The 27,985-nt window shown below is 38.8% G+C and overlaps 1 protein-coding gene across 2 annotated transcripts; it reads left to right on the forward strand.

The window, feature by feature from the left end:
- The first annotated feature begins 2,353 nt into the window (after positions 1-2,353).
- On the forward strand, positions 2,354-26,978 carry LOC126457411 (nucleoside diphosphate kinase 6). 2 transcript variants are annotated; one of them, XM_050093680.1, is made up of 4 exons: positions 2,354-2,636; positions 15,991-16,133; positions 16,247-16,407; positions 25,113-26,978. In XM_050093680.1, exons 1-4 carry the CDS (start codon positions 2,520-2,522, stop codon positions 25,316-25,318), a joined length of 627 nt encoding a protein of 208 aa, XP_049949637.1. In that variant the 5' UTR covers positions 2,354-2,519; the 3' UTR covers positions 25,319-26,978. The 2 variants fall into 2 exon arrangements, with proteins under 2 accessions (XP_049949637.1, XP_049949638.1); XM_050093681.1 differs by lacking the exon at positions 2,354-2,636 and adding an exon at positions 2,659-2,901.
- Positions 26,979-27,985: the final 1,007 nt, after the last annotated feature.

The raw sequence follows: 27,985 nt of genomic DNA on the forward strand, positions 1-27,985 counted from the left end.
TAAAACGAGGTGAAAAACGTGTTTGTACTTGTTTTGTGTTTCTAGTTTTGGAATCAAAAAATGTAAAACTGCTGTAATAAACTAATAAGAACACTTACTGGAATATTGACTTTTAATATTTCATTTACTGCTTCATATATTATTTTGATAGTAACTCAATGCTGGATACAAACTTCAGATCTGCGAAATCTGCTCCAGTTACCAAGTAGATGTAGACATAAATCTCAGACTTATTGATAATCGTTGCGAAACACAAGCAGATTTTCGCATAATTGTGTCCGCTTTCTCAGTGTGATGGCAGATTAACTTCAACAACTTATTAGGAGTTTCATTGTGCAGCCAAAGAAAGTTGAAGTAATCATCAGCTTCTGGGAACAATATTTCCAATATCAGATTTTCACATGTAAATTTTTCTCTCATTTTAGGTTATTCCTCAGATCAGGATCTTACCTTCTTTTTCTTCTTTAAACACTGTGGCAAAGTGAATACAAGATGTGCTTTGTCTACGTTTGTGGTCATTCTCACTACTATCGAAATACTCGCAAACATAAAGAGTGTCTGCATCAAAGGTGAGGTTAAACTGACAAACTTTGTTTGTAGATGTTCAGGCTTGTTTGATAAATCAGCAGCAATGTAAGGGAAAATCTGACAAACACGTTTGCTCGTTAATGAGGGTCTTCTTCTTTGCATCCTCCACCACCAATTAGCGTCTTTCGACTGCTGTCTCATGGTTGAATTTCGAAGCGTCATGGCCATTTTCATGTGTGTGTTTCACAGTGGCTGAAAAGTCAAAAAATGGTTGTTAGCAAAAATTTACAGTTTATTGAACTGTACAAGGAGTGAACTTGTTTATGGAAACACAAAAACAAGTGCTGCAAAGGCAAATATCTAGATTTGATTGAAATTGTGAACTGCATGTACGAAAACACCCTTGGCTATAATTTACATGTTGTAGAATCTAAAACAGGAAGAGTTCACAATGTCTATATCAACGAACACAACAAACTGTTAAAGTTTTATGAGACTGGAGGATCTGCAGGTCCAACTGGCACACAAAAAGGTTAATTTGTAAAAATTTGTAGCAACTGTATAGTCGTAAATATAATATAGTGTACTTCCAAAAAAGCTTATTGCTTTCTTTTGTGTATATTTAGAAAAAGTTGCTGCTTTTCTTTAACATGAAAGTGAGACAGCTGTGAAAGTTTGATACAAATATTGCCATTACTTTACCTAAGCCAATATAAAAAATTGATAATTTTATGCTATATGGTAAATGCACAGTTATAATGACAAAGTAGTGTGTAATATGATTGCGTTATATGAGGTGAGTACTGAGCAACTGATATCATGACATGTGCCATGAATAATGGCAATATAATATTTTAAGAAATTAAGTCATATTAATTTTCTTCATTCAAGTTGATGCTAGTTAAAAAGGTTTGGCATTGCTGCTATGAGCACATGATGGTTGATTTATGTGGTGAGAGTACACAGCAACTTCAATGATTTTACGTGATTGCCCAGTGGATTTGAGAAAGGAAGTAGTGAAGTTTCTGCTCGCAATTTAATTTCACCTTCCGTACAGCTTTTAATAAAGGAAATCATCAAGTGTATTACAGTGTCAGCGCACTTGCACAAAGCATAAATCCGAAATTCTGTGTAGACCAACTTCGGTATTTCATCTTATTTAACTGATGTGAGGTGTAAGAGTGAAAATATTACCTTTTAGATGAGTCTTTAGGTCATCATAAATAGCATCCAACACTTCACATGAGGAATCTGAAATTTTACTTTAAGAACATAGTATAAACATTAGAAAGACGACAGGTAATAGCCAAATTCCAAATATAGAAATCGCGCTTCAGGTTTCACTCAAACCAGGATTGTACTTCTGATGTGAGTATGGAATTTTTTAACAGAGCACGATATCACAGATCTACAAGTACTCGAAATTGATTATTGTTATTCTAAATTAATTCAAAAAATTGATTGTTTACGAATGCTACGTCCTTTATAAGATTGTTTGACTCCACTGCGCTATTTATGTTTAAAATCCTCTTCTAAATCTAGCATTTATACTTTCTCTTCTTCTTGTTGGATTTTTGGCTCAGATCTAATGCCATAATCTGAATGACAACACCAATGTCGCCCTAGTGCCATAATGTGAATGACGACACGAATGTCCATACAAATAATCCCAGCTGACGTTATACTGAAAATCTGTCGCCCTAAATTTTGACCTAACTTGTGGAAACAGCACAACTGCCGAGTCAGCCGTCATGCCACTTGTTGTGGCGTGTGGGAAAGAGGTCTTGGAGGATGTGCAAGTTTTCAATGTCTGTGGATACTCGTTGTTTCTTTACGGAGTGTTTGTGAAGAAAAGCTTTGAATCGACTTGTCGGGGACGAAGTTATTTTAACCAAATTGTCGTTGAATGATTGAAATATGTCCAATAATGAAATAGGTAGTAAATACTAAATAGGACGAGGGGCTGCAGTTGAAGTACTGTATGTGAGAACATGTTTATACAGAAAACTTTCTGTTTCCGTACACTGATGAATTTGGCGGTAGAAAATTTACAGCTCACATTAGCTATAATTAAACCACACGTAATCAAAGTTCCTTATGCCTTACAGGTCAGTTAATTTTGCTGGCGCAACAAGTATTGCGGCGAATATTTAGGGCTGGTCATATTGTGTGTACCTCAATAGTATGAAATTAGCAGCAGAAACATAGCAATATAATTTAGCTACTGTAAAAATGCTATTACAGAGGATTTCAATAAAACTTCGCACATATTAGGTGTCACCGAACGCCAGTCTTTACATTCGTTTGTAAAAATGTCAGGATTTGCCGTATGACAGCTACCCGCTACAGTGAATGGGGTGTTGTGGTGCTCAGGTGAATTGATAGTATTAACAAAGTAGAACCCTAGCCCTTTCTATACTCCAATGGAACCACCGTATCGGGGAAAGACATCAGTGCCAGAACCCAACAAGTTATGTTTGGACTTAGTGATTCTTTAACGTTAAACGTAATTATTGTATAGTGTAACAAAATCGTATACACGCCAAAGGCACGTGATGCTCATAATGCAAAGAATAAGGACCCAATTTGTCCATTCTAAAAGAAGAGAAAATCTTGCAAAACGTATACCTTATCCTCAGTTACTAATTGATTGATATAGTTCCGCTTGTGGCTTATTATGTAATTCAGTCGTTTAGTTCCAATGTGTTCAATGTATTAATTTTCAAATAAGCATAGAAGTGACAGGAACTGTCATTTAATGATATGGTCAGTTACATTTGAAAACTACAACTACATGGTTCCTTGGCTGACAAATGGTGAACATATGATGCCAAAACTATTAAATTACAGGAAACCATTCAAGCTACAGATTACCGGTAACACTCACTATTAAAAATACACGCACTTTCTGTGGCACTAACATAATGCAAAAGCGAAATAAAATACATCTGTATCAAGGACTATGCATATGTGTTTGTATGTATTCTGCATCATTCATACTTGTTTTTCCTCCCATGCATCCTTAACCACATTGAATTAAAAAATAAGTTATTCATTATCCAACTGCACAGGGAATGATGAACCAAATGTTAAAACTCACAGGCCTAATCTGAGTTAACATTGCATTTATAAATCAAATGCAAGTATTTCTGTGTTATCCATATTGCAGTTACAGAAACATTGAAAACAATGTTTTTATTATTTACATTTTGTATAGTACAGATAACATAATTATTCTAATGAATTTCCAAGCTAGAACACACAAATGCCATCTCTACTTTTTTCTGTCGAAATTAATCAGTTTTTCCTTGAAAGCCGGACTGTTGAAACTACTGGAAAGCCAGAGAGCAGATACAGAGAAAGAAAGTAGATACGGTTTGCACATTGCGTAAAGAAACTGTGTACAGGCCGGTGGCTATGACGCAAAAAGCTAAGACTAACAGTTGTTGGTCTGTACAGATAACACAATATATCAGATAATGAAACGTTTAGAGACTGAATTGGGTGAGAAAGTGTCTGAAAGTAGTAGTTAATTTTCTTGTAGACGAAGAATTCAAAGAAAATAAGAACTGAGAGAGTTTAAGTCCATGTGTCCAACCTTTCTCTGTTTTATACTTGTGCCATGTCTGTATGCACACAAAAATATGGGAAACCACTGTTATCTGTGGGCTTTGCTTATCTATTCTGTTTTGATGTGTGTGAAGGTGGGGGGGGGGGGGGGGGGGGGGAGAGGTAGAGAGGAGCACATCGATGATCACTCTCTAACACATATCATTCCATAAATCCTACGGTGAAGGGGAGAGTCAGGGATGTGGAATTCAGTTCAGTGTTATTTGACAACAGTGGCCACTACAACCAGTTTCATTAAAGTACACTCCTGGAAATGGAAAAAAGAACACATTGACACCGGTGTGTCAGACCCACCATACTTGCTTCGGACACTGCGAGAGGGCTGTACAAGCAATGATCACACGCACGGCACAGCGGACACACCAGGAACCGCGGTGTTGGCCGTCGAATGGCGCTAGCTGCGCAGCATTTGTGCACCGCCGCCGTCAGTGTCAGCCAGTTTGCCGTGGCATACGGAGCTCCATCACAGTCTTTAACACTGGTAGCATGCCGCGACAGCGTGGACGTGAACCGTATGTGCAGTTGACGGACTTTGAGCGAGGGCGTATAGTGGGCATGCGGGAGGCCGGGTGGACGTACCGCCGAATTGCTCAACACGTGGGACGTGAGGTCTCCACAGTACATCGATGTTGTCGCCAGTGGTCGGCGGAAGGTGCACGTGCCCGTCGACCTGGGACCGGACCGCAGCGACGCACGGATGCACGCCAAGACCGTAGGATCCTACGTAGTGCCGTAGGGGACCGCACCGCCACTTCCCAGCAAATTAGGGACACTGTTGCTCCTGGGGTATCGGCGGGGACCATTCGCAACCGTCTCCATGAAGCTGGGCTACGGTCCCGCACACCGTTAGGCCGTCTTCCGCTCACGCCCCAACATCGTGCAGCCCGCCTCCAGCGGTGTCGTGACAGGCGTGAATGGAGGGACGAATGGAGACGTGTCGTCTTCAGCGATGAGAGTCGCTTCTGCCTTGGCGCCAACGATGGTCGTATGCGTGTTTGGCGCCGTGCAGGTGAGCGCCACAATCAGGACTGCATACGACCGAGGTACACAGGGCCAACACCCGGCATCATGGTGTGGGGAGCGATCTCCTACACTGGCCGTACACCACTGGTGATCGTCGAGGGGACACTGAATAGTGCACGGTACATCCAAACCGTCATCGAACCCATCGTTCTACCATTCCTAGACCGGCAAGGGAACTTGCTGTTCCAACAGGACAGTGCACGTCCGCATGTATCCCGTGCCACCCAACGTGCTCTAGAAGGTGTAAGTCAACTACCCTGGCCAGCAAGATCTCCGGATCTGTCCCCCATTGAGCATGTTTGGGACTGGATGAAGCGTCGTCTCACGCGGTCTGCACGTCCAGCACGAACGCTGGTCCAACTGAGGCGCCAGGTGGAAATGGCATGGCAAGCCGTTCCACAGGACTACATCCAGCATCTCTACAATCGTCTCCATGGGAGAATAGCAGCGTGCATTGCTGCGAAAGGTGGATATACACTGTACTAGTGCCGACATTGTGCATGCTCTGTTGCCTGTGTCTATGTGCCTGTGGTTCTGTCAGTGTGATCATGTGATGTATCTGACCTCAGGAATGTGTCAATAAAGTTTCCCCTTCCTGGGACAATGAATTCACGGTGTTCTTATTTCAATTTCCAGGAGTGTATATTAACAACCTTTGCTAATCTAGTCAGATATGTTATCAGAAGTCCGTGTAGGTGTAGAAGAGCAGGTATTTTGGGAAAAAAAGCAATGCTATTCCTTTTACACTAGCCAGCTGCTATTTTTATCCATCACTTCATACTATGCATTATTATAACTGTTGATTTCATAGAGTTCCAGTTTTCTTTCTGGTTTCTGGCAATTTTTTCAAGATTTTTGGACTACAATATAGAACTCCATTGGCAGAGATGCTTAATCATTACAGAAATATTTGTACTTTTACTGTAGGGATTCTGAATATCATGATTCATATTAAATTTACCTGTTTTACTAACCAGAAATACTCTAAGGGGTAAATTTATTAGCATGTGAGTATAAGAGTATCAAGCTCCCTGAAAGATATTAGATTATCGACTTTACAAATATTATAACAGCATACTTTTGGAGAACGACTGCTTTTTTGAGCACAGCTGCTTTTTTCTCATAGGAGAGTGTTGGGTGAAAATATGCAAAGCAGGAAGAGCTGAGCTTTCTGGATAACTTATCCACATGCTGGTGGCATGTCAGTTTGTTGCCCATCTGGATTCCTAGGAATTGCGTATATCCATTTTACGTATGTCTATTGAGTTTTGCTTATCATGCCTTAAACACAGTTTTATCTGCCTGGACTGGCATACTATGAGTTTCTGTAAGATTAAATAAGAGTTAAGCTATTTGCTGTGAGCCACTTAGAAGGGTTGTCAATTACTCTATTGACTATGTCTGGTACAGATGTGTTTGCACCCTTTATCAGTGAACATCACTGGTTTTGTTGAGCCCTCAAATATCTGGCAAATCATTTATGTAAGCCAAGTGACTTGCCTGGATAACAGAGTGCATTAAGTGTCACTATTGGGACTCGGGGAGTTGAGCCTGACCTGAATTGAACCCACTCCATGGATGAACTGTGAGAGCTTGTAAGCTGGCCACCCTGGATGTGTTTTTTTTTTTTTTTTTTTTTTTAGATGTTATCCTACATCCCACTAGGTAAATAATGGGTTGGTGCCCTTGTCCCATCTCAGGTGTAAGTTTGCGAACATTTAGAAAACATCCCCACACATGTACATGGGATTAACTCTAGACACAGATAGATGGGGTACACAGATTCTGTCTGGGGGGGGGGGGGGGGGGGAGGTAAATAAGAGACTGATGACCTTAGGTGTTCAGTCTCTTCAGAGCTTTAACCAACAGTATCAGTGTGTTGCCAAGAGCCAGAAGCAGCCCAATTGTTGGAACCCTATATTTGATGTTTCTCCACTTTGGATTCAGTTTTGTTCCTCTTCTAACATTTGTTAATGTGGCACTGTGTTTTATGCTATGGAGACATGAATTTGTCCATGGAAGGGTGATATATTTAATACCAAAGCTTTTTAAGTAAAATTGCTTTTGCTATGTGACTTGTTTTATTTCCTTCTGGATACAATTTTGTTTCCTTCTGGATACAATTTTGCAATTTTGGCTTTGTAGAATTTTCAAATAAATCATTGTCCTTTTCAAGATTTGTTACATTGTATGTAATAGTACATGTCAACAACACCATATTCATCATTTTACCATACATGAATTGTCTTGTGAACCTCACTGATTCAGTATATCGGAATATGAAGTGAAAGAATGTAATTTGTCAATAGGATTACACAAGAACAATTTACGTAATACTTGATATACCACATAAGTAATATTAACATGACAGTCCGTCTACGATTAAATAATGGATATGGTGTTCTTTACATGTATGGAGGCTGGACAAAAATATGGAAACACCACAAGAAAGGCTTGCTTGAACATAAATGCGGGTGGTAGACAAGCCTGCAGTTGGTGATGTTATATCAACATGGACAGCACCTGTGCAGTGCCCTCAATACTTTGGAAGTGTCAGGGATGGTCAGAACAGTGTTCTTGTACTTGTGAGTGTATTATGTTGGAGTGACTTCTTAGGAGGCAAAGTTGTTGATGCTCACAGAGTGCTTCCGTAGCCAAGGTTGTCAAAGTGTTTGGTTTTTGTAGAGGCACAATATCAAAGATTAACATCACATACATGTTAAGCAGAAAAACACCAACCACTAAGTCACATCGCAGATGAAAATGTGTGTTGAGTTAAAGTGACATTGAGAGGATTTGATGAAAAGCGAGAGAACAATAGCTGCAAAAGTCACTATAAAATTAAATATCACACTCACAAACTCTCTCAGCACCAAAACAACATGAAGTGAGCTCCATAAGTTGGGGATTGAGGGGTGAGCTGGAATTCCAACTCCTCAGATCAATGATCCAAATGCCCTTAACAGAAAAATTTGGTACCAAAGCTGTAAAACCTGGACAATCGAGCACAGGAAGAAAGTCATTTGGTCAGATCAGTCTTGTTTCACACTGTTTGCAACTTGTGACCAAATTTGTATCTGGCATACGCCTTCCAAAGCCTACTGTGCAGACTGCTTGAAACATGTTGGGGTTTGGTGATGGTTTGGGCAGCCATATTGTGTTGCAAAGACCCCATGGTTACTCTATTGGTTGTATTACTACAATGGATTGTGTGACCATATTGGCTAATAAAGTCAACCCCCATGGTAGAATATTTGTTCTCAGTGGTGATGCTGTGTTCAAGGAAGACAGGGCCTACATTCACACAGCTTGTGTCATCCTGAACTGATTTTGTGAACGTGATGACAGTCATGACAGTCACCAAAGCTCAGTATTATTGAGCCTTTGTGACCTCCTTTGGAGAGAAGGTTGTATTATCGCTTCCATTTCATTGTCAACAACTGAACTTGCACTATTTTGCAGGAAGAATAGTATAAGATGCTCTTGAAAAACATAAAGGGCCTGTATTTATCCATTATGAGATGATTTGAAGTTGTTTTGAATGCCAATAGTTTTCATACACCTTATTAGGGATGATAAAGTGTTATGTTTTTGGTCTTTCCATATTTTGCACACCCCCTGGACTTCAGCATCAGTCTAACTAAGAATAATAATAAATCACTTGAAAGTGACTACAAAGCTGAAATTATAATATTTTATACAGAAGGAAATAAAGTAGCCATCAAATGAAGAAATCATTATCACATACACAATTCTCCATGGCTGTGACTCCTGATAATAAGAAAATCACCAAACCTTTTTAGCTTCGCTTGCAGAATTTTTTTAATATAGGCATTTGAAGGCCTTAAATCAGGATAATGTTTTGTATTTAGTTCTACTAGAATGATATCAAATGCGTGGAAGTCAAACTGAGCAGTTGTTGATAGATTAGTGTCAACAAGTGGGTCTGTTGTCTCAAAGAATTTTCAGTATATGAAAAGAAGGTAGACTGTTGTTTAATCTGTGATTACTTGCTTGTTTACACTTTTAAAAATGGGGTTTACAAGTGCATATTTCACTCTTTTATGAAATACTCTTTGATTCATTTACTGGTTATGAAATACTCTTTGATTCATTGGCTGGGTACAAAAGTGACTCGGGGGGGGCTAAGAACCAAGTCAGGGTTGGAAGCATTCTTATGGCCAGAAGAGAGGTAATTCTAATAGATTTACTTACGGTAAGCCAATGAATCTAAAATCATGTGTCTTACTGTAACTGCCATTTAGGAGTTGAATATAGTTCACTTTACCAATTTTATGTATTTCATATGTAATAATGTTTTCAGTTGTATTTGGTTTGTTCTTCGAATTTTTAATTTATTTGTGTTTAGTGTACATTTTTTGTTTTTTAGGTGGCAGGGTCATAAATTTAGTCACGATTACAGTTATTCCTCTGCATGTAATAAAGTTCTATTCCTGACACAAGATACTTTTATCTAAATGTTATCCACTATTTCTCTCAGCTTTTACTGTACCTTTTCCTGACTGGTTGTGAAGGAAATCCGGACTGATAGTGGTGTAAGAGTATTTTCAGGAATGAAGTTTATTTCCTAACTGCCTTTGGTAAAACCATCCCATTGTTTGTCCAGTAAATTGTCCCTCAATAGTGTGACTGAGCCAGTATTTATGATTTTATGAAACTGTAATTTCCCTCCCTTAGCTAAACCTGATTGATGCGAATGACTTATTGTAACAGTATGATCATTATGGTCAAAGATCAAACAAGCCATTTATTATGGACTTCATATCAACTCGTATTCATGAAAGACAGATTTAGAAATAGTTTATGCACTGCAGTTATACTCTATGTTTCTGTTGTTGTTTGGAATGTTACTATGCGTATATGATGTGGGGGAGGGGGTGTCGATGGGGAGGGGGGGGGGAGGGGGTGGCATGTACACTGTGAGAACTGCTGTCTTGTACATTTGCAAGTCTACTATTGAAAGACAACACTTTAGAGCTGACCAATATAGGTCTGTAGCCTGGAATTTTGTTCCATTGTATGTGTATATAGCCGCTCTCCCTTTCCTTACATTATGCTACAGTGAAAGTCACATATTAATTGTAGTGTTGACAATTATTTGATAACTCAGTAATTTGCATGTTTATTGTGACACAACTCGAAAAGGGATGAAGAAAAGAAATAATGTACCAAAGATTGCAGTGGGACAGGCATGGAAGAATAACACCTACCAGGCACCATTAAAGTGGAGCATGGCAACTGAGGAAAAGGAGACAGCAAGCTGTGGTAGTATCATAAGCTGTATACTATAAGCCTTAATGCTGAACTGGAAAAATTGGGAATCCACGACTGTGTAGTGCAGTGTGCTGTGTATTTCATGTGCTCATATTCTTTGGTACATGTTAGACCATGCTAACAAGCTATAGTGATTTGTACTTAAGAAGCCAGGTGATGGGTGATGGACAGTAGCAAGAGAAAGTTTATGATATGACATGCCAGCTGTACCTTCTGTGGTGCTTGGTAGAGTGTGAAGCATTTAGCATAGATGCTGATTTTATTGTATTGGAACTGTTTAGCCTTTGTAGTATTGATTTCATTGATAGGATAGATTGCTACTTAGGACATAGGAGAGGCATTGAGTTGCAGACGGACATAATGAAAAGAATACTAGAAATATGTAAGGTTTCAGACAAAATCCTTCCTCAGAAGCAGAACTCTCATACACTCACACAACAACAATGACCCCACATGCATGGCTCCTGCATCTGGGCACCAAGTCCATATGTGTGTTCATGGTATTGGGTAGATAATGAAAGTTGAACTTCAGAGAAAGGACCTTGTCCCAAAGCTTAAATGTTTTTAGTATTCTTTTCATTGTGCCTTTCTGTGACTCAGCATCTCTTGTATGTAGTGAGTAGCAGTCTATCTTTTCAATATCGTTGTTATTCCATCCTAGACATTCTATTGTTTGTAGTATCGATTTTGGATGACACAGAGGAAACGGATTAAGTATGACATCAAGAAGTGATAGTTTTCGTAGTATATACTTTTTGTGTGCTTTAGTGTTTAAGTGGATAACAATCAGAATGGAATCCAGAGGTTTGAGGTTGAATCCTCAGTCAGCCTAGGGATTTTTTCTGACACATTTTTCCAAAAGCTTAAAATAAACATTAATATGCTGCCCAGTTTTTTTTTTTTTTAACCTGATTGTGTACTAAAATGAAGCTTACGTAACTTCTTTAATTCTTTCAAACATTCTTTTTGTGTTAAGCTACATCCTTAAATTCTGATCACTGCCTCAGAACTTACAACTGTGTTTCATGCTCATTTCAGTATATAATCATTATATTGATATACCGATAGTTATTAAACTCATGTATGTAAGTGAAGGGATATTTTCGTTGAGAGGGTAGGGGGTGCGAGGTACTAGACTTTGGTAAGGCAAAACATGAAATATGTAACATAGTAGTATGACATTGCATACTGTCTCGGCCACGGTTCATGTGGGCAGAAGTCACAGATACAATGGCACTGACTGTGTGTTGCGTGTGTCTGGCACCCAGTATTTGAGTTGTAGGAAAGTGGGATGGTACTGTGAATACATTTCAATTGCATTACATTTGGCTGAATCACTGGCAGCATATAGACCAGCCCCAGTCTGTGGAATATCACCAGAATATCGACCTCAGTTTCATTTCATGGTTGTGGAGAATTTTCGAGGAAGGAGAAAGCATTGAGTGGTGACACCAGGAAGACTGACGAAGTGATACAACCCAGTACCTTTGCGTTGCTTTAATTGCCTAAAGACATACAAATAGAACAGCACTGAACCTGAACAGAATTCTCATGGCAGGCTCTGGATTGCACAACTCCCATCACATTGCGGGCTATCAGATTTGAAAGGTGATCTACCAGATGCATTTCTCTTATGTAAAGAAAGTGAATGCCCCAGAGAAAGGAGTGACCCCAGGAACAGTCTTGTAGTGTCTTGTTCACAGATGAGTCTCAGTTTAGCTTAGAGTGTGACTCTAACCATCAGTGGCATACTTTTTAAACAGGTTACAATCTTGCCAATAATGTGAGAAAGTACTGATATGGCAGTCTTCTCAACTGGGGCAGCAGCATGTTAGGAATGCATATACCACTGGGTGGTTTTCTTACAGCTATTGTGCTGGCTGTGGTCTGTAGTGATGACATCCTGTGCAGCATATGCACATGTTTGATTGTGGATGGACATCTGATAGATGACAATACCCCTACTGACCTAATGACAAGTATCTGTAATATGAGGAAATTGTGTGCTTAGATTAGCCAGATCACTCCCTATACAATGGCATTGACTGTGGGTCATGTGCATTTGGCACATAGTATTTGAATTGTGGGAAAGTGGGATGGCACTGCAAACACATTTCAATTGAAGCATCACACCCACAATCCTGCCACCACAGGTCATTGGTAACCTCTAGCAAGGAAAGTATTGGTGAAAGTCATGCTGGATGCCTTGATCCTCATTAGGGAGAAGATTATGCATGCTATATTGCTATATGAGAATATCAAACCTGAAATGATATTGTGTATGCCACTTTGTGGACAGACTCAACACATGGCAAGTGTCACCCACAGGTTGTGGCTGCTCCTGATAAATCATGTATTTGTGTCATAGATTGATTGATTGATTGTTTATTGTTGTAGAGACTTCAGAGATCATCTGAGGCATTACAAAAGTCAATATTACATAGTATAAATGTTACACAAATAATTACAAAAACAAGAAAAATATTACACAATATAAATATTACACAAATAATTATGGTACCTTCACACAAAAACAAAACAGAGAAACTTCTGGTACAAATTGATATTGCATAGTAAATTTAGCCAATTACAGACTTACTCATATATAGAAGCATATAAAAACTGATCACAAAGTGTAGTCATACCATATTCTTTGCCTCCTTTAAAAATTCATCAGTTTCATACATGCTGAGCTCAAAAAGAAATTCTTTTACTTTTTTTTTTGAATTGTTGAATTGGAAGATCCCTGATATGTTGGGGTATGGCATTAAAAATTTTTATGGACTTGTATAAGAAGCACTTTCGTGTTTTTTTATAGTTACATTGGAAAGAAACTAGGTCCTGCTTGTTTCTTGTGTCGCATGTCATACTGTTGATAACTCGGATAGTTTTCCTTAATATGCATTACACACTGTGTTATAAATATTGACGGCAGGTTCATAATCTGTAATTTTTTAAAGCTTGGCCTACAGTGAGCTCTGGGTGCCAAGCTACATATCAGTCTTATTGCCTTCTTTTGTAGTTTGAAGACATTAGCAGCCTTGCTTTGATGTCCCCACAGTATGACGTAATGTCAGGACAACTTTTAGTACACACATTAGTCTCATATTGCTATGAAGTTTTGGAGGATGGATTCCTTGCATAAACATTTCTTGGTTCATTTGCCGCATCAGATTCAGACAAAATTCTAAGTTGTTAATGATATCGAGTGATATTAGTCAGTTTTAGTCTCTGATGAAGATGATGAAGGATATCATCGAAAGTTTGGAATTTTATGTGGCAAGGGAACTGAGAAATTTTTATGCAGGGTCTCATGTTATTTTTTAACTTTTGAATGTGGATAATCAAATCATGTATACCTGCAAATTTGTTGTTATAACAAATATATTGCCAACACTGAAGTAAGTATTAATTGGCCCAACCCTTTGAGAAAGTAAAGCTGTCATCAACCTGAAGGTGGGTATGAACACCACAGTGCTTTACAACGTATGGTCCTATTGACGGTAGTATACTGTTGCATTTCTACATCCTTTGGACAGACTTACTCAGCCATTTATAGTGGGACCTACATTTTAACATAGACTTTAAACTGATTTAGCTAATGAAAATGGTTACTGAAAACTCTCACCATGAAGGAGAAGTTTCCAAGATAATACTTGTTCCATAGGTTACAATGCAACACTTCACAATTATGTGGAACATGTCAGTTTAACAGAGGGTTTCTTTACCTGCCATAATTCAACTTTTTTCCTTGCAAGATTACTAATTTATAATTCATCTACTGAGAAGAAGGAGCTGTCATTCAGAATTTTATGTTTTAAATTTGTTTTGAATGTTGGACAGCTCTCTGTCAGACATTAGATGCTATTTGATAAGTGACCAATGACTTTTGTGGACACATAGTTCGCCCCTTTATGTGCCAAAGTTAGATTTGACCCAAAGCAGTGAAGATCAGCCTTTCTCCTAGTGTTGTAACTGTGCACATTGCCATTGCTTTTGAACTGGGATGTGTTACTAATAACAAATTTCATAAGTGAATTCCTTAAATACAAGATGATCTTGGCTGGGCTCCAGCTATTATTCTGATTACACACTTTTGTCCAATTAATACTTTTTTCTTTAATGATCAGTTACCCCAAAATATGCTATATGAAAGCAGGGAATGAAAATAGGCATAGTAAGCTAATTTACTTATACGTTTATCACCAAAGTTTGCAATGATCCTAATAGCAGCAGTAGCTGAGGTCAAATGTTCCAGCAGATCATCAGTGTGTTTCTCCCAGTTGAGTCTCTTTAAGATGAAGTACTGAGTGATAGACTCATATCAAGTAATAACAGCTGACTGTTTCGACTTCGGGCACTTCTGTGGAGCTGAAGTTCGTACCTAAATACATGCAGCCACTTTTGATGTTGTTATGTAACTGACATGGCTGGTTATGTAGTATGGGAAAGAGCAAGAAGAGTTGTGAAAAAAAAGGAGGGGGGGGGGGGCAGAGCAAGTATGAAGCTAGGTCCAAAGATCTACATCTACATACATACTCCACAATCCACCATATGGTGTGTGGTAGAGGGTACCTCGTACCACAACTAGCATCTTCTCTCCCTGTTCCACTCCCAAACAGAATGAGGGAAAAATGACTGCCTATATCCCTCTGCACGAGCCCTACTCTCTCTTATCTTATCTTTGTGGTCTTTCTGCGAAATGTAAGTTGGTGGCAGTAAAATTGTACTGCAGTCAGCCTCAAATGCTGGTTCTCTAAATTTCCTCAGTAGTGATTCACGAAAAGAACGCCTCTTTTACTCTAGAGACTCCCACCAGAGTTCCTGAAGCATTTCCGTAACACTCGCATGATGATCAAACCTACCAGTAACAAATCTAGCAGCCCGCCTCTGAATTGCTTCTATGTCCTCCCTCAATCCGACCTGACACGGATCCCAAACACTCAAACAGTACTCAAGAATAGGTCGTATTAGTGTTTTATAAGCGGTCTCCTTTACAGATGAACCACATCTTCCCAAAATTCTACCAGTGAACCGAAGACGACTATCCGCCTTCCCCACAACTGTCATTACATGCTTGTCCCAATTCATATCGCTCTGCAATGTTACGCCCAAATATTTAATCGACATGACTGTGTCAAGCGCTACACTACTAATGGAGTATTCAAACATTACAGGATTCTTTTTCCTATTCATCTGCATTAATTTACTTTTATCTATATAAGAGAAGATGCATAAAAAGCAAGTGAACAAGAAAAGTTAATAGTAGATAAATGGTTTTTGTGACAGTATCTGTGTATATTGGCCACCAGTGTGTTGGAAAAGAGTGGAGAAGGAAAATGCTAATAGATTTTTCCATAACGCAGAAGATCAATAGGCACTTGATTGCCTATCTGGCAGAATTATTATTCATTTTACTAAAGTCGTAGTTACTTCATCAGTTTTATTTTGTTCTTTTCTTTTAGTATTAGATTACTCACACTATGATGTTTCAACAACTTTGAATGGTTTCAGGATATTCGAGATAAAATATTGGCCAAAGGATTTTATGTTGTGAGAAATAAACGAGTTCATCTAAGTGAAGCACAAGTGGAAGAATTCTATGCAGAACATAAAGAAAAATTCTTTTATCATCGCCTTATTACATTCATGCAAAGGTTAGTTATTGTATTCATAATCATTTTCTTACAGGATTATAACAGGAAGCTCTCAACATATATATTTTTTAAATGTGGTAGGTATAATATATGCAACTGTTGCTTTGTTCCAGTGGTCCCTGTGATGTGTATGTTTTAGCGAGAAAGAATGCCATTCAGGAATGGAGGAAGTTAATGGGACCTACAAAAGTTTATCAAGCACAGTACACTCATCCTGACAGTATTAGGGGATGTTATGGTTTATCAGATACTCGAAATGCTTCTCATGGATCAGGTTGTAGCTTTTTCATAAACTTCAGTTCATGCCCTGAAACATATTTGCATACATATGGCATTAAGTATTGTTTCTAATATTCTTATTGTGAATGCAGATATTGTATTTATTTATCAGTTCAGAGTATTGACATTGTCCATTTCTAGTCATATTTTTGCTGAGTTTCTGTGTTTATAAAAGTATTAAAATATGTAGTTCATGATTTGTTAGGTCATATGGGCAGCCACATGTGTGGAATTTGTGAAGGTGGCCAGTATTCCTAAAATTCGATTCTCAAAATGAAATATAGAAAGGAATCCAAATAATTTTTAAAACAAAAGAGGTATTTTCACTTCCCAGGTGTCAAAGCGAAGTTGAAAATATGAAGGCAACTATTACATAAACTGAAGCTTGACACACTTGTTTGGCCCTACAACATTGATGACATTTTACTCCATAGTAAGGCAGGTGTACACCCACATACTACAGTCCTATTACAGACAAGAAATCAACTGATTTACTGAAAGTTTTACTTAACATTTTATATTGGTGTTACTATCTCCCAGCATCTGCGTACGCTAGGAAATTCTGTTACCCTGTGACTACTGATGCTGTTCACGGTAACAGCAGCAACTTGAATACCTGTTCTACCACATTAGTCATGTGGTCCTCATTCCCTAAATTAGTGTTTTGACTTTCTAAAGTGTACTTCACTATTATTACTCACCTTGTCTTAATTTATGCTAGTCTTTGAGGTTTCTCTTTCATAAATTTACTTGTTCTCACATTCAGCACTGAAATTTTCTCTTTGACACTAAGTACTCAGGACAAAAAATTATCCACACCAGAAGATGCCTTGCTAATGCCATGTAACACTGCCTTTAGCCTTGATAATCGCCTGTTTGGTGAGGAACCAAGTCTGCAGGTTTGTTCAAGTGTCCCATATCCACTGAAGTGACTCATTGATCATTGGATCCTGTATGAAACTGCAGGTGTCTTGTCTGCTACATTTCATCTACTTTCCCAAATAGCCCCAGACTTTTACAGTGTGGTAGGATCAGGTGATTTAGTGTGCTGCTTGAGGTGCAATAGGATACTTCAGTGCTTGACAAATCAACCACATATAATCCTTTTTCTTTTTTCTGTCATTCCTTAGTTGCTTCAGAATTCATGGAGGTACATTCCCTCTTTGCAGCTAGATGGAAAGACAGTTTGCTTTTCACTATATGTCTTTTGCTTCTTTTATTTATGAATCATCTTCAGTGGCCTGTAATACATGTTGTTATACAGGGTATTTGGAACTTCCCATTACATACTTCTAGGACTTGTAGAGGGAAGTGAGTACAGAATATTTTGAAAAGCATCCCTTGTCCTGAAAAGTACCATTTCTGTTCTACAATGGTTTCAGTTCAGATGTGTAATGCAGCCACGTCTGCTGAGGGAAAGATAAAAGTCACATTGTTGCTTTTCCTGGTATGCAATAGGATAATTTTTTAATTTAAGCGGCTGGCTAGGTCCCCCCGTCGGGCAGGCCATTTGCCGGGTGCCGGTCTTTCAATTTGACACCACTTCAGCGACCTACAGTCGATGAAAATGATAGGATGAGGATGAAGACAGTACAATACCCAGTCCCTGGGTGGAGAAAATTCCCCAACCCAGCCGGGAATCGAACCTGGGCCCAGAGGATTGACAATCCGACACGCTGACCATTCGGCTACCGGGGGCGGACAGCAAGAGGATAGACGGGATTACATGCAGTACTTCAGACCATCACCTAATGCCACTTAATGTCTACCTTGCTGCAAGACCTATTCAATGCCTGTATGTCTCCGATACAGTAAACATGGTTCGGTACTTTGTTTTCAGAATACACAGACATGCTGCTTGTGTATGGTGAAGCTCGATGTAATGGAAGAGCTGATAGTTGGCTGCATCATGAATGTTTTCCGCAACGTATCATGCCATCCCACAAACTTTTTACCTAAGCTAAGCAGTGACTCGGAGAAACAGCTACCTTCAACATGAGGAGGCAGTATTGTAATGTTCCACAGCAATGCCGCATGCCCAAATTTGAAAATGATGTACTGCATTGCATTCAAGAGAACCCATCAACAAGTACTCAAACAATTTTGTGTGTGTAATGAGTGTTAGTCACAGTATCGTCTGGGAAGTTCTGCATGAGCAACAATTACATCTGTACCCAGAGTGAGATTTTCACTCTGCAGCGGAGTGTGCGGTGATATGAAACTTCCTGGTAGATTAAAACTGTGTGCCGGACTGGGACTCAAACTTGGGACCTTTGCCTTTCGCGGGCAAGGGCTCTACCATCTGATCTACCAAACCATGACTCACGCCTCGTCCTCACAGCTTTACTTCCACCAGTACCTCTTCTTCTGCTTTCCAAACTTCACAGAAGCTCTCCTGCGAACCTTGCAGAACTAGCACTTGTGGAAGAAAGGATATTTCAGAGAAATGGCTTAGCCACAGCCTAGGGGATGTTTCCAGAATGATATTTTCACCCTGCAGTGGAGTGTGCACTGATATGAGACTTCCTGGCAGATTAAAACAGTGTGCCGGACCGAGACTCGAACTCGGGACCTTTGCCTTTCGCGGGCAAGTGCTCTACCAACGAGACGAGGTACGGGCAGAAGTAAAGCTGTGAGGACTTGGTGGGAGTCATGCTTGGTTAGCTAAGATGGTAGAGCACTTGCCCACGAAAGACAGACGTCCCAACTTCAAGTCTTGGTCTGGCACACAGTTTTAATCTGCCATGAAGTTGCATATAAGTGCACACTCCACTGCAGAGTGAAAATATCATTCTGGAAACATCCCCCAGGCTGTGGCTAAGCCATGTCTCTGCAATATCCTTTCTTCCAGGAGTGCTAGTTCTGCAAGGTTCGCAGGAGAGCTTCTGTGAAGTTTGGAAAGTAGGAGAAGAGGTACTGGCGGAAGTAAAGCTGTGAGCATGGTAGCTCAGATAGTAGAGCACTTGCCCGCAAAAGGCAAAGGTCCCGAGTTGAGTCTCGGTCCGGCACACAGTTTTAATCTTTAAAAGACATCATAGTCGCCATCGACTGTATAAAATATTTATTATTATTATTGCAATTTTGGCCTTATGGCCATTTTCAAGTAACACTGCAAAAGTTACATTCTGTCAGAATATAAATCTATCTGACATGAGTACATGTCGTCGTCAAAATGCAGCCTTTTGACGACAACATGTACTGATGTCAGATAGTTTTATATTCTGACAGAATGTAATTTTTGCAGTGTTACTTGAAAATGACCATAAGGCCGAAATTGCAATAGTAGCAACAAATATTTTATACAGTCAACGGCGACTATGATGTCTTTTAAGAAATATTATATTACTGTGAATCCCAACCATGAGAAGTTAATCAGTTTTAATCTGCCAGGAACATCTGTACCTACAAAGGGTACACATTATGGGCCCAGCCGATTTTCCACGACACATTGCATACTGCATGTTATTCTTGCAGCACTGCATTATCACATCCATGTTTCCATGTCAAGTTTTGTTCACAGATGAATGTAAGTCCACTAGGAACTATGTTCTGAATTTGCAAAACAGCCATGTCTAGGCAGATTTAAACCTTTGTGCCATGAATGTTTAGGGATTTCAGCACCAGTATGGTGTTAACATGTGGACAGATATTTTGGACAGTTATGTGATTGGGCCATATCTCCTTCCACTCAGGTTAACTGGTCCTGCATACTTGATCTTCCTACAAAGCTTATTGGACCCATTCTTGGAAGCTGTGCCACTGAATGTCCATCAGGAAATGTGGTTTCAGCATGATGGTACACCACCTCATTTCTCATGTGTGGTTCAGAGACATCTCAAAAGACAATATGATGAAAGTTGAATATGCCAAGGTGGTTCAATTGCATGGCCACAGCGATCGCTGGATTTAACTCCTATGGACTACTTCTTGTGCGATCTTATGCAAAGTTTAATTTACAAGAATCCTGTAGAGACTAAGAAATATCTGCTGGCATGAGTTCTGACTGTTGCAGTAAAAACTGAAGAGGTTCCAGGTGGGATGGGGGTGTAAACCAGAACATGGTTCGTAGGTACAATGTCAGTAACAATGTTGCTGGTCGCCACATCAATATGCTGTTGTAACAAATCAGTACTGCTCTAAACATATGATGTGCTGGACTCTTGTTTTTTTTTTATTTGGCAACAATGTAAATAGGTAATGTTTAAGTTATAAATGAAAACAATCAATTATTGATAAAATTATTGAATTGGAGAGATAAAAAATCTACTCCCCAAGTGGCGGCAGAGCACACACATAGAAGATTGTTGTGACTGGCAAGCTTTCCGAGCCAGCGGCTTCTTCTTCAAACAGAAGGGTTGAAGGGGAAGGAAGAAAGGTGAAGGAAAATTACTGAAGAGGTCTAGAAAAAGGGAGAGATTTTGGGAAAGTCACCCAGATTCCCAAAATCTACCCCTTTTCCATCTGAACTGAAACTGTCGTAGAATGGAAACTGTGTGTTTCCAGACATGGGTTCCTCTTCAAAATATTATGTACTCACTACCCTCTACAAGTCCTAGAAGTTTGTAAAGAGAATTTGTGAATAATCTCTATAGTAAATGCATTATGTAGACAAATATGTTACTATGTTATGTTTTCTCATTTTTTTCCCCCCCAGATTAGAAACAACTTTTGCAGCACATTTCCCCCAGATTAGAAACAACTTTTGCAGCACAAGTTTTGTAAGACTAAATTATCAAACACCAAACAATAATTTATCCTCACAAAACTTGTGCTGCAGAAGTTGTTTCTGAAAATGTAACCTCGCAAAACTTGTGCTGCAAAAGTTGGTTCTAATCTGAGAAACAAGAGAAAAATATGAGAAAATGTAATTAAAAAAAACCTTCAAAACATTGCAAAACCATCTGCAGCCTACTCTACACCCTCCACACACACCAGGTTAGTTGCCTCATAGGGCTGTTGGTGCCTCATCATCTGTAAAGAGACAAAATCGCAACTCATTAGATTACACTGCATTTCTCTAATAAGCTACTCTTCCATTTCTGTGTTTGGCCCATTGAAGCTGTTCAGCTTTGTGTGCAATTGTGAGTAATGACATGTTGTGAGATACTCAACACAAGATGGCCATTTCATGCAGTCCCCTTCACAATGTTCACATAGAAACATTTAAGATGGATCTATATTCACTGACAGCAACAGTTCCTGTTGGGTTGGAAATCAATTGACATTTGCAAGGCTTGACACTCATCTCTGATCCATGTTGGTTAGTATTTTTTTATGATCACTATTATTATGCTGTGTCGAGGGTCCCACATGATAATTTGTAGGGGAAGGGGGGGCTAGATTTTGGGGTGTGGTGTACTTTTAATATTTTTGAAGATGAATGGTGACTTTTAAGTAGCCATATAAAAGTTCCAGTTCTGTCGCAGTTAAAAACCTGCATAATACCGATTTTTTAATATTTTTTTTTTAAGGAAAAGCACATGACTGCACTATATTTTTTCCATTCCCTGAAAAGCTGGGGATAGGTTGATGGTAACTCCCCCCCTCCGGCCCTGGGTATGGGTGCCCTTGTGCTGTGTTACATATCTGTGAGTAGTTGAGTAGTACACCATTTTGCACAGTCATTATTCATAAACCAACAAATCAGGCTGCTTCATTCACAGTGTGGTCGTGGACATATCCAAACATAATAGCTCCTTTCTGCCAATCTGTCACATTTCCCACATTCACCCTTCTTACTGTGCTGTACCAGACAGCCGACTAGCACGTACACAACACTTCACTGAGTCACCAATGGAGGGTCACGTGATCAACTGGTACCAGTCATACACCATCTGCAGTGCTCCAAAGTGACCAGTTTGTCCTTTTAAGGGGATAACTAATGTTTTGTCTGGTGAACTTATATACTGTACTTGTTGTTTAATATTTCTTCATTTTGTAACCCCTTACTTCTTTTCCTTTCTTCATGCACTTCATTATTTTTTTCATAATTATTTTTTAAAATTTTAGATATGTTAGTATTATTGGTTCCCAACAGTTCATTTTTAAAAATACTCTAGGTTTTATTATAAGGTATTGGTTCATTGTTACTTTCATAATCATAACATTATGATACAGAATGGCTAGTCAGTACTTAGTTCTGTTGATAGATACATATAAATGCACAAGAAGCTACCACAACTTTCACAACTGTTAGTTACATCCTCAGGGAGGAAGAGGGCTAGGTAGGTCTAGGTTTGGAAAGGCAGGTCATCTGCCTCCCAATCCCAAAATGAGGGGGGCCCATCTGTTGTGAAGACTGGGAGAATTTAAGTTATGGCAAGCCATTCTGGCTCACAATTTTATAGTTTTCTCAAGTGACTCAGGGCCATTTGAGTTTTCTCAAGTGAATGTTCCCTTAAATACAGTTGATTTATAGTCATTTAGCTTTTGAAGTCACATTTCCTTTCCTTCAAAAACTGTGCCAATATCATTTATTTTTCTTGTTCTCCATCCTTATCCTGAAGCAGAAAAGCTAGAAACTACTGAAACCCAAAAGTATTTTTAAATTTTTGTGTCTATCTGCCGTGTTCCAGTTGCTCCTATTTTTATGGCCGGTAGAAAGACTGAAATCTTTTATTATAGTCTGTATTAACAAAAATATCCGATGAGCCAGAAAAATTATAGCCACCTGCTTAATAGCTTGTTGATCCATATGTGGAACAGAAAACATAAATGATTCTGCATGGCATGGATTCAACAAGTCCTTGGTAGGTTTCTGGAAGTATGTGCCACCAGATGTCTATGCACAGGCCACACAATTCCTGTAAATTGCAGACCAATGTATGCAGGAGCTGGTATTTAGTATTATCCCAGATGTGTTTCTTGAGTTCAGGTCAGGTGGCTATGGTGGCCAAGGCATCAACATGAGTTCACTTTTATGCTCCTGAAAATACAGCAGCACAGTTGTGGATGTGTGAGATGGATAGTTATCCTGCTGGAAGATGTTGGAAAGCACTAAGTAATAAGGCATGATGGTCGCCTGCAATGTTGCTTACGTAGTTCAGAGCTGTCGTGGTGCCTTCAGTTACTACCATAGATCCTATGGAGGCTCAGGTGAATGGCTGTCATACCATAATATTGCCCCCATTGGTTCATGTCTATGGCACAATGCATGTTTTGAGCAGCCATTTGCCTTGATGACAGTGTATCCAGGCATTACCATTAACCAGGTGAAGTAAGTAACCATGATTCCTTCAGTCAGGTGACATATTTCCATTGATCAGTGGATCAATCTTGATAAACCCATGTCCTCTGCAATCATAATTGATGTCATTGTGTCAAAATAGGATTGAGTAGATATCATCTGCTGTATAATTACATGTTAAACAATGTGCACTGAACAGTGTGCTCTGAAACACTTTTGCCAGCGCCAGAATTATACAGTGTCATCAGATATATCACAGATTGCCACCAATCCTGCTTTACAGAATGAGCACGCCTCTGTCCTGCATCTTGCAACACCTGGTTGCCTACTGGTGGTCCTTCAGCCAATTTCCATAGATGGTCACAATAGTAGCATGTGAACAGTTAATGAGCTGCATAGTTCCTGAGATGCTCATTCCCAGGCACCAGGCCATAACAATCTGCCATTTGTCAAAGTCTCTTATGTCAGTGGATTTCCTCATTTTCAGTCCATATCATCACTAGAAAAAAAATCCCTATTCATCTCTGCTCCACTTATATTCTTTTTTTTTACTGTGTCACATGCCTGAATTGCTGCCATGTGCTATTCAATTTCATTGTGGGCAGTAGTCTTAATGTCTGGCTCATCATTGTATATTTATACTTAACATACCAGCTTCAAAACCTCTAACCTGCAAAATTTATTTAACAATGTCACTTCTTGTCACTATGTTTAACAGTTTGTAGTGCAGTGTATAGGCCTGGCAGAGGTCTGTGGAAAATATGTGGACATGGTTTTGGAAGCCTTGTTAATATTTATGACTCAGGGAAAGTTAAGAGGACTAAAAAGCTAGCTACACTACTAAAAAACTAAACTTCTTCTGAACAGTCCTTGGAAGGCCCAACAGTACTGACTGGCCGCTGTGTCATCCTCAGCTCACAGGCATCACTGGATGCAGATATTGATGGGCATGTGGTCAGCACACCGCTCTCCTGGCCGTATGTCAGTTTACGAGACCAGAGCCACCAATTCTCAATCAAGTAGCTCTTCAGTTTGCCTCACAAGGGCTGAGTGCACCCCACTTGCCATCAGCACTCAGCAGACTGGATGGTCACCCATCCAAGTGCTAGCGCAGCTCGACAGTGCTTAACTTCGGTGATCTGATGGGAACCGGTGTTACCACCGCGGCAAGGCCATTGGCAGATACACTACGGTTTATGAAAATTACAAAATGCAGCACTGTTATCCAAAATGAAACTTTCTCCACATATTGTATGTAACACATAAAGAAATTGTTAAAAGTACACATCACTAGATCTAGAACAGTATTATATGCCAAAAATCAGTACTAGATGAAGATCACATGCAGTGTGATAACAACATCATATACATAAAATGTTATGTAAGAGTGTGCCATACTATGTATATTATTTATGTTTGGAAGACATGCTTAAAAAACATTAAAAAACCTCTAATTGTATTGCTGAAACATTTATCAGGAGTGTGTTTAATATATATCTTTTCTTGGTTTGTAGACTCACCAGAAGCAGCCCTCAAGGAAATCAGTTTCTTTTTCATGGATATTGATATAGGAAAATGGTTTGCAGAAGATGAACCACTGTACAAAGCCGAATCTGTTGCATTTAACACAGAGGAATTTATACATACAATAAAAAATGAAAAACCATCCTGTAATAATAGCTACTGCCTCACATCATACTCACCACCAATGCGGGAATAGGACTAATGATAATATGTCTGTAACTTCTGTACAAATCAGTCTCTTATTTACAGTATGTAAAATTTTATGAAAGGATATAGGGATTCTTTGTGATTCTATAGAGATTTTACATACAGCATTTTTAATGCTATGTAAAAAAGTGCATTTGCGGATACATGTAGTTGTTAATATATTTAGACAGAGTTTATACTAGTGTATGTGTGTGTGTGTGTGTGTGTGTGTGTGTGTGTGTGTGTGTGTGTGTGTGTGTGTGTGTGTGTGTGTGATGATAAATAATTTTTTAGAGTGCCAAAGAAAAATACTGATAATATATAGGGAATAAATATATTAAATGAAGAGAAGTACCAATGGCAATCTCCCTTAATGTAAAAACAATACATAGTATTGTCTTGGAAGCTTCTAACTGCTTCAACTGTGATAGTTTAAAAAATGCATTTCACTTTGGAGCAATGTATCAATACATGAATAGACGTGATCAGTAACTGATAAAATTACAACATCTGGGGCAACAAAAGTCAGAAAACTGGTTTTATGGAATCAGAGGTTCTAGGTGCTACTTCAGACTTGGTGTTTGTCTTACAACTCAAGGTCCCAAATGAATTATTTTCTGCATTGCATATTTTCTTTCTTGTGTACATTTTTCTTGTCTGATTCTCAATAGAAGAATTCTTCTTTATGCTATCCTCAGATGTTATAATTTCAGAAGATGCTAACTAAATACTTTTTATGACTATGAACTTAGTCTGTAGCTATAAATGATTTTAGTCTTCATGTAATGTAATCAAAAAAGATTTGTTATTTCATTGATAAAATATTATATTTGTTACATTTTTATGTTTAAAAATTATAATGACACATGTGAAATGCTATCTTTTCTTATTTTGTAGTTGAGACCTAAAAATGATGCTTTGGCTTCCATATACGAGGGTTATTCAGAAAGTAAGGAACGATCAGTCGCGAAGTGGAAAATACAGTGAAAATCAGATGAAGTTTTGTACATATGCATGGGGCACTGTGTCTAGTATGCCCGGCGATAGTATCATGTCCCCCTTTTCAGTTCTGAGCTCACAGTGAGAAAGTAAAGATGGCTAGAATTTAGCATCTCCTGCCAAGTATGAGGGCCTGGTGAAAGATTTCGCCTGAAGCTATGCAATCCACATAACATAACTGTCATGTGGTTCATTCTTCACAATAATTCTTGGCCACACTCTACAGGGGCAATGAAGATGCTCCTGCAGCATTTTACATGGGAAGTGTTTGATCGCCCACAATACAGCCTTAATGGGCTACCCCTGAGGTTCATCTCTGCTCAAATGAACTGCTGGTTATGAAGACAATATTTTGACACAGACAACGAGCTGCAGTCCAGAATAGAAAATTGCCGAAAACCAATGGCAGCTGTCTTCTATAACAATGGAATTGAAAAGTTGGTACAATGCTACAACAGATGTCTAAGTCTGAGCAGCGACTGTGTAGAGAAGTAGCTAACCGTTGCAAATAAAACAATTCTGATTTCCACTGTGGTTTCCATTTCGTGACCTATTGTTCCTTACTTTCCGAATAGCCCTCATATGAAGGAAAATACATTCTTGATAAATGCTAAGCAAATGATTAAAATGTACATAGTTGAGAGATATTCTCAATGAATAACTTGTAAGTAGTTGTGTTGTACTTTAATACCCAAACACTTGTGTGGGATCAACATTACATTTAAAAATTTGCAGTATTTCAGTGCTCTGTGAGATAATGAATTAAAATGCATATTTTTATCCTTAATATATTTTATTTATATTTTATCATTAGGTCTAACACTCTTTTCCTTGCATAAGATACTTTCCCAGAAGTTAACCAGCACTTACTTATCCTTACTTCTGCTCGATTTTAGTTGACACCAAGACATCATGTACTGCAGAAAGAATAAAATCTTCCATCTGTATTGTCCTTATTAATCCATTTCCAATGTTCTTCCCATAGTTTCTCTCAGAGTGCTGTGAACTAGTCATTGTTTATGATTATGTTGTTGTTGTTGTTGTTGTTGTTGTTGTTGTCTCTAAAAACAAATTGTCTATTGGTGTCACAGTATGTCCTGCAATCAGTCTAGGGAAATTTATTGCGGCAAATAATCTAAAGTTGTGCAACAACAGCTATACGTGTCATCTGTCAGTGCTGTTTGACAGAAAAAGAGTAGTAAAGTATCCACAAACAGTGATTCTCATTACATTTGCATAACTTTATTAAAACTGTCCCTAACTCTTTTTAATGAAATTTAAGATATATTCTGCTGGTGGTCTGAAAACTGCCAGTGGTACTTGCTTGTGTATTTCCTGATCCACTATTGTGGCACACCTTCAAACTGTTGTTCAACACAATATTTATTAACCAGAAGAGCTTGGCACTTTACTTCATTTTCTGCACATACAACCACTCCATTCCTCTTACTGGTCCTCAAGTTGTATTCTATTGGCTTATGTCCATCAAGATGAGTCTGTTCATTTTCAGTGATTTCCATGTGATGTTCTGATATGCACAACACACATCTACTGACTTCAGGCTTTTTCTTAAGGCCTGTTCATTCATAAACATTTCCCTCTTTAAACATCTTGGGTATGAGAAATGACACACTGAATTTTGACCAAAAGATTTGACACCATTGTTATGGCTTTTGTA

This window comes from Schistocerca serialis, chromosome 2, assembly GCF_023864345.2.
Source record: "Schistocerca serialis cubense isolate TAMUIC-IGC-003099 chromosome 2, iqSchSeri2.2, whole genome shotgun sequence".
In the NCBI taxonomy this organism is placed as follows: Eukaryota; Metazoa; Arthropoda; class Insecta; order Orthoptera; family Acrididae; genus Schistocerca; species Schistocerca serialis.

Bases quoted from the DNA above. Each gene is read 5' to 3' on its own strand.
- LOC126457411 (XM_050093680.1), top strand. From the start codon at position 2,520: ATGTTTATACAGAAAACTTTCTGTTTCCGTACACTGATGAATTTGGCG. The intron at 2,637-15,990 runs GTCAGTTAATTT...GAATGGTTTCAG, and splicing joins AAGTTCCTTATGCCTTACAG to GATATTCGAGATAAAATATT. The intron at 16,408-25,112 runs GTTGTAGCTTTT...CTTGGTTTGTAG, and splicing joins AAATGCTTCTCATGGATCAG to ACTCACCAGAAGCAGCCCTC.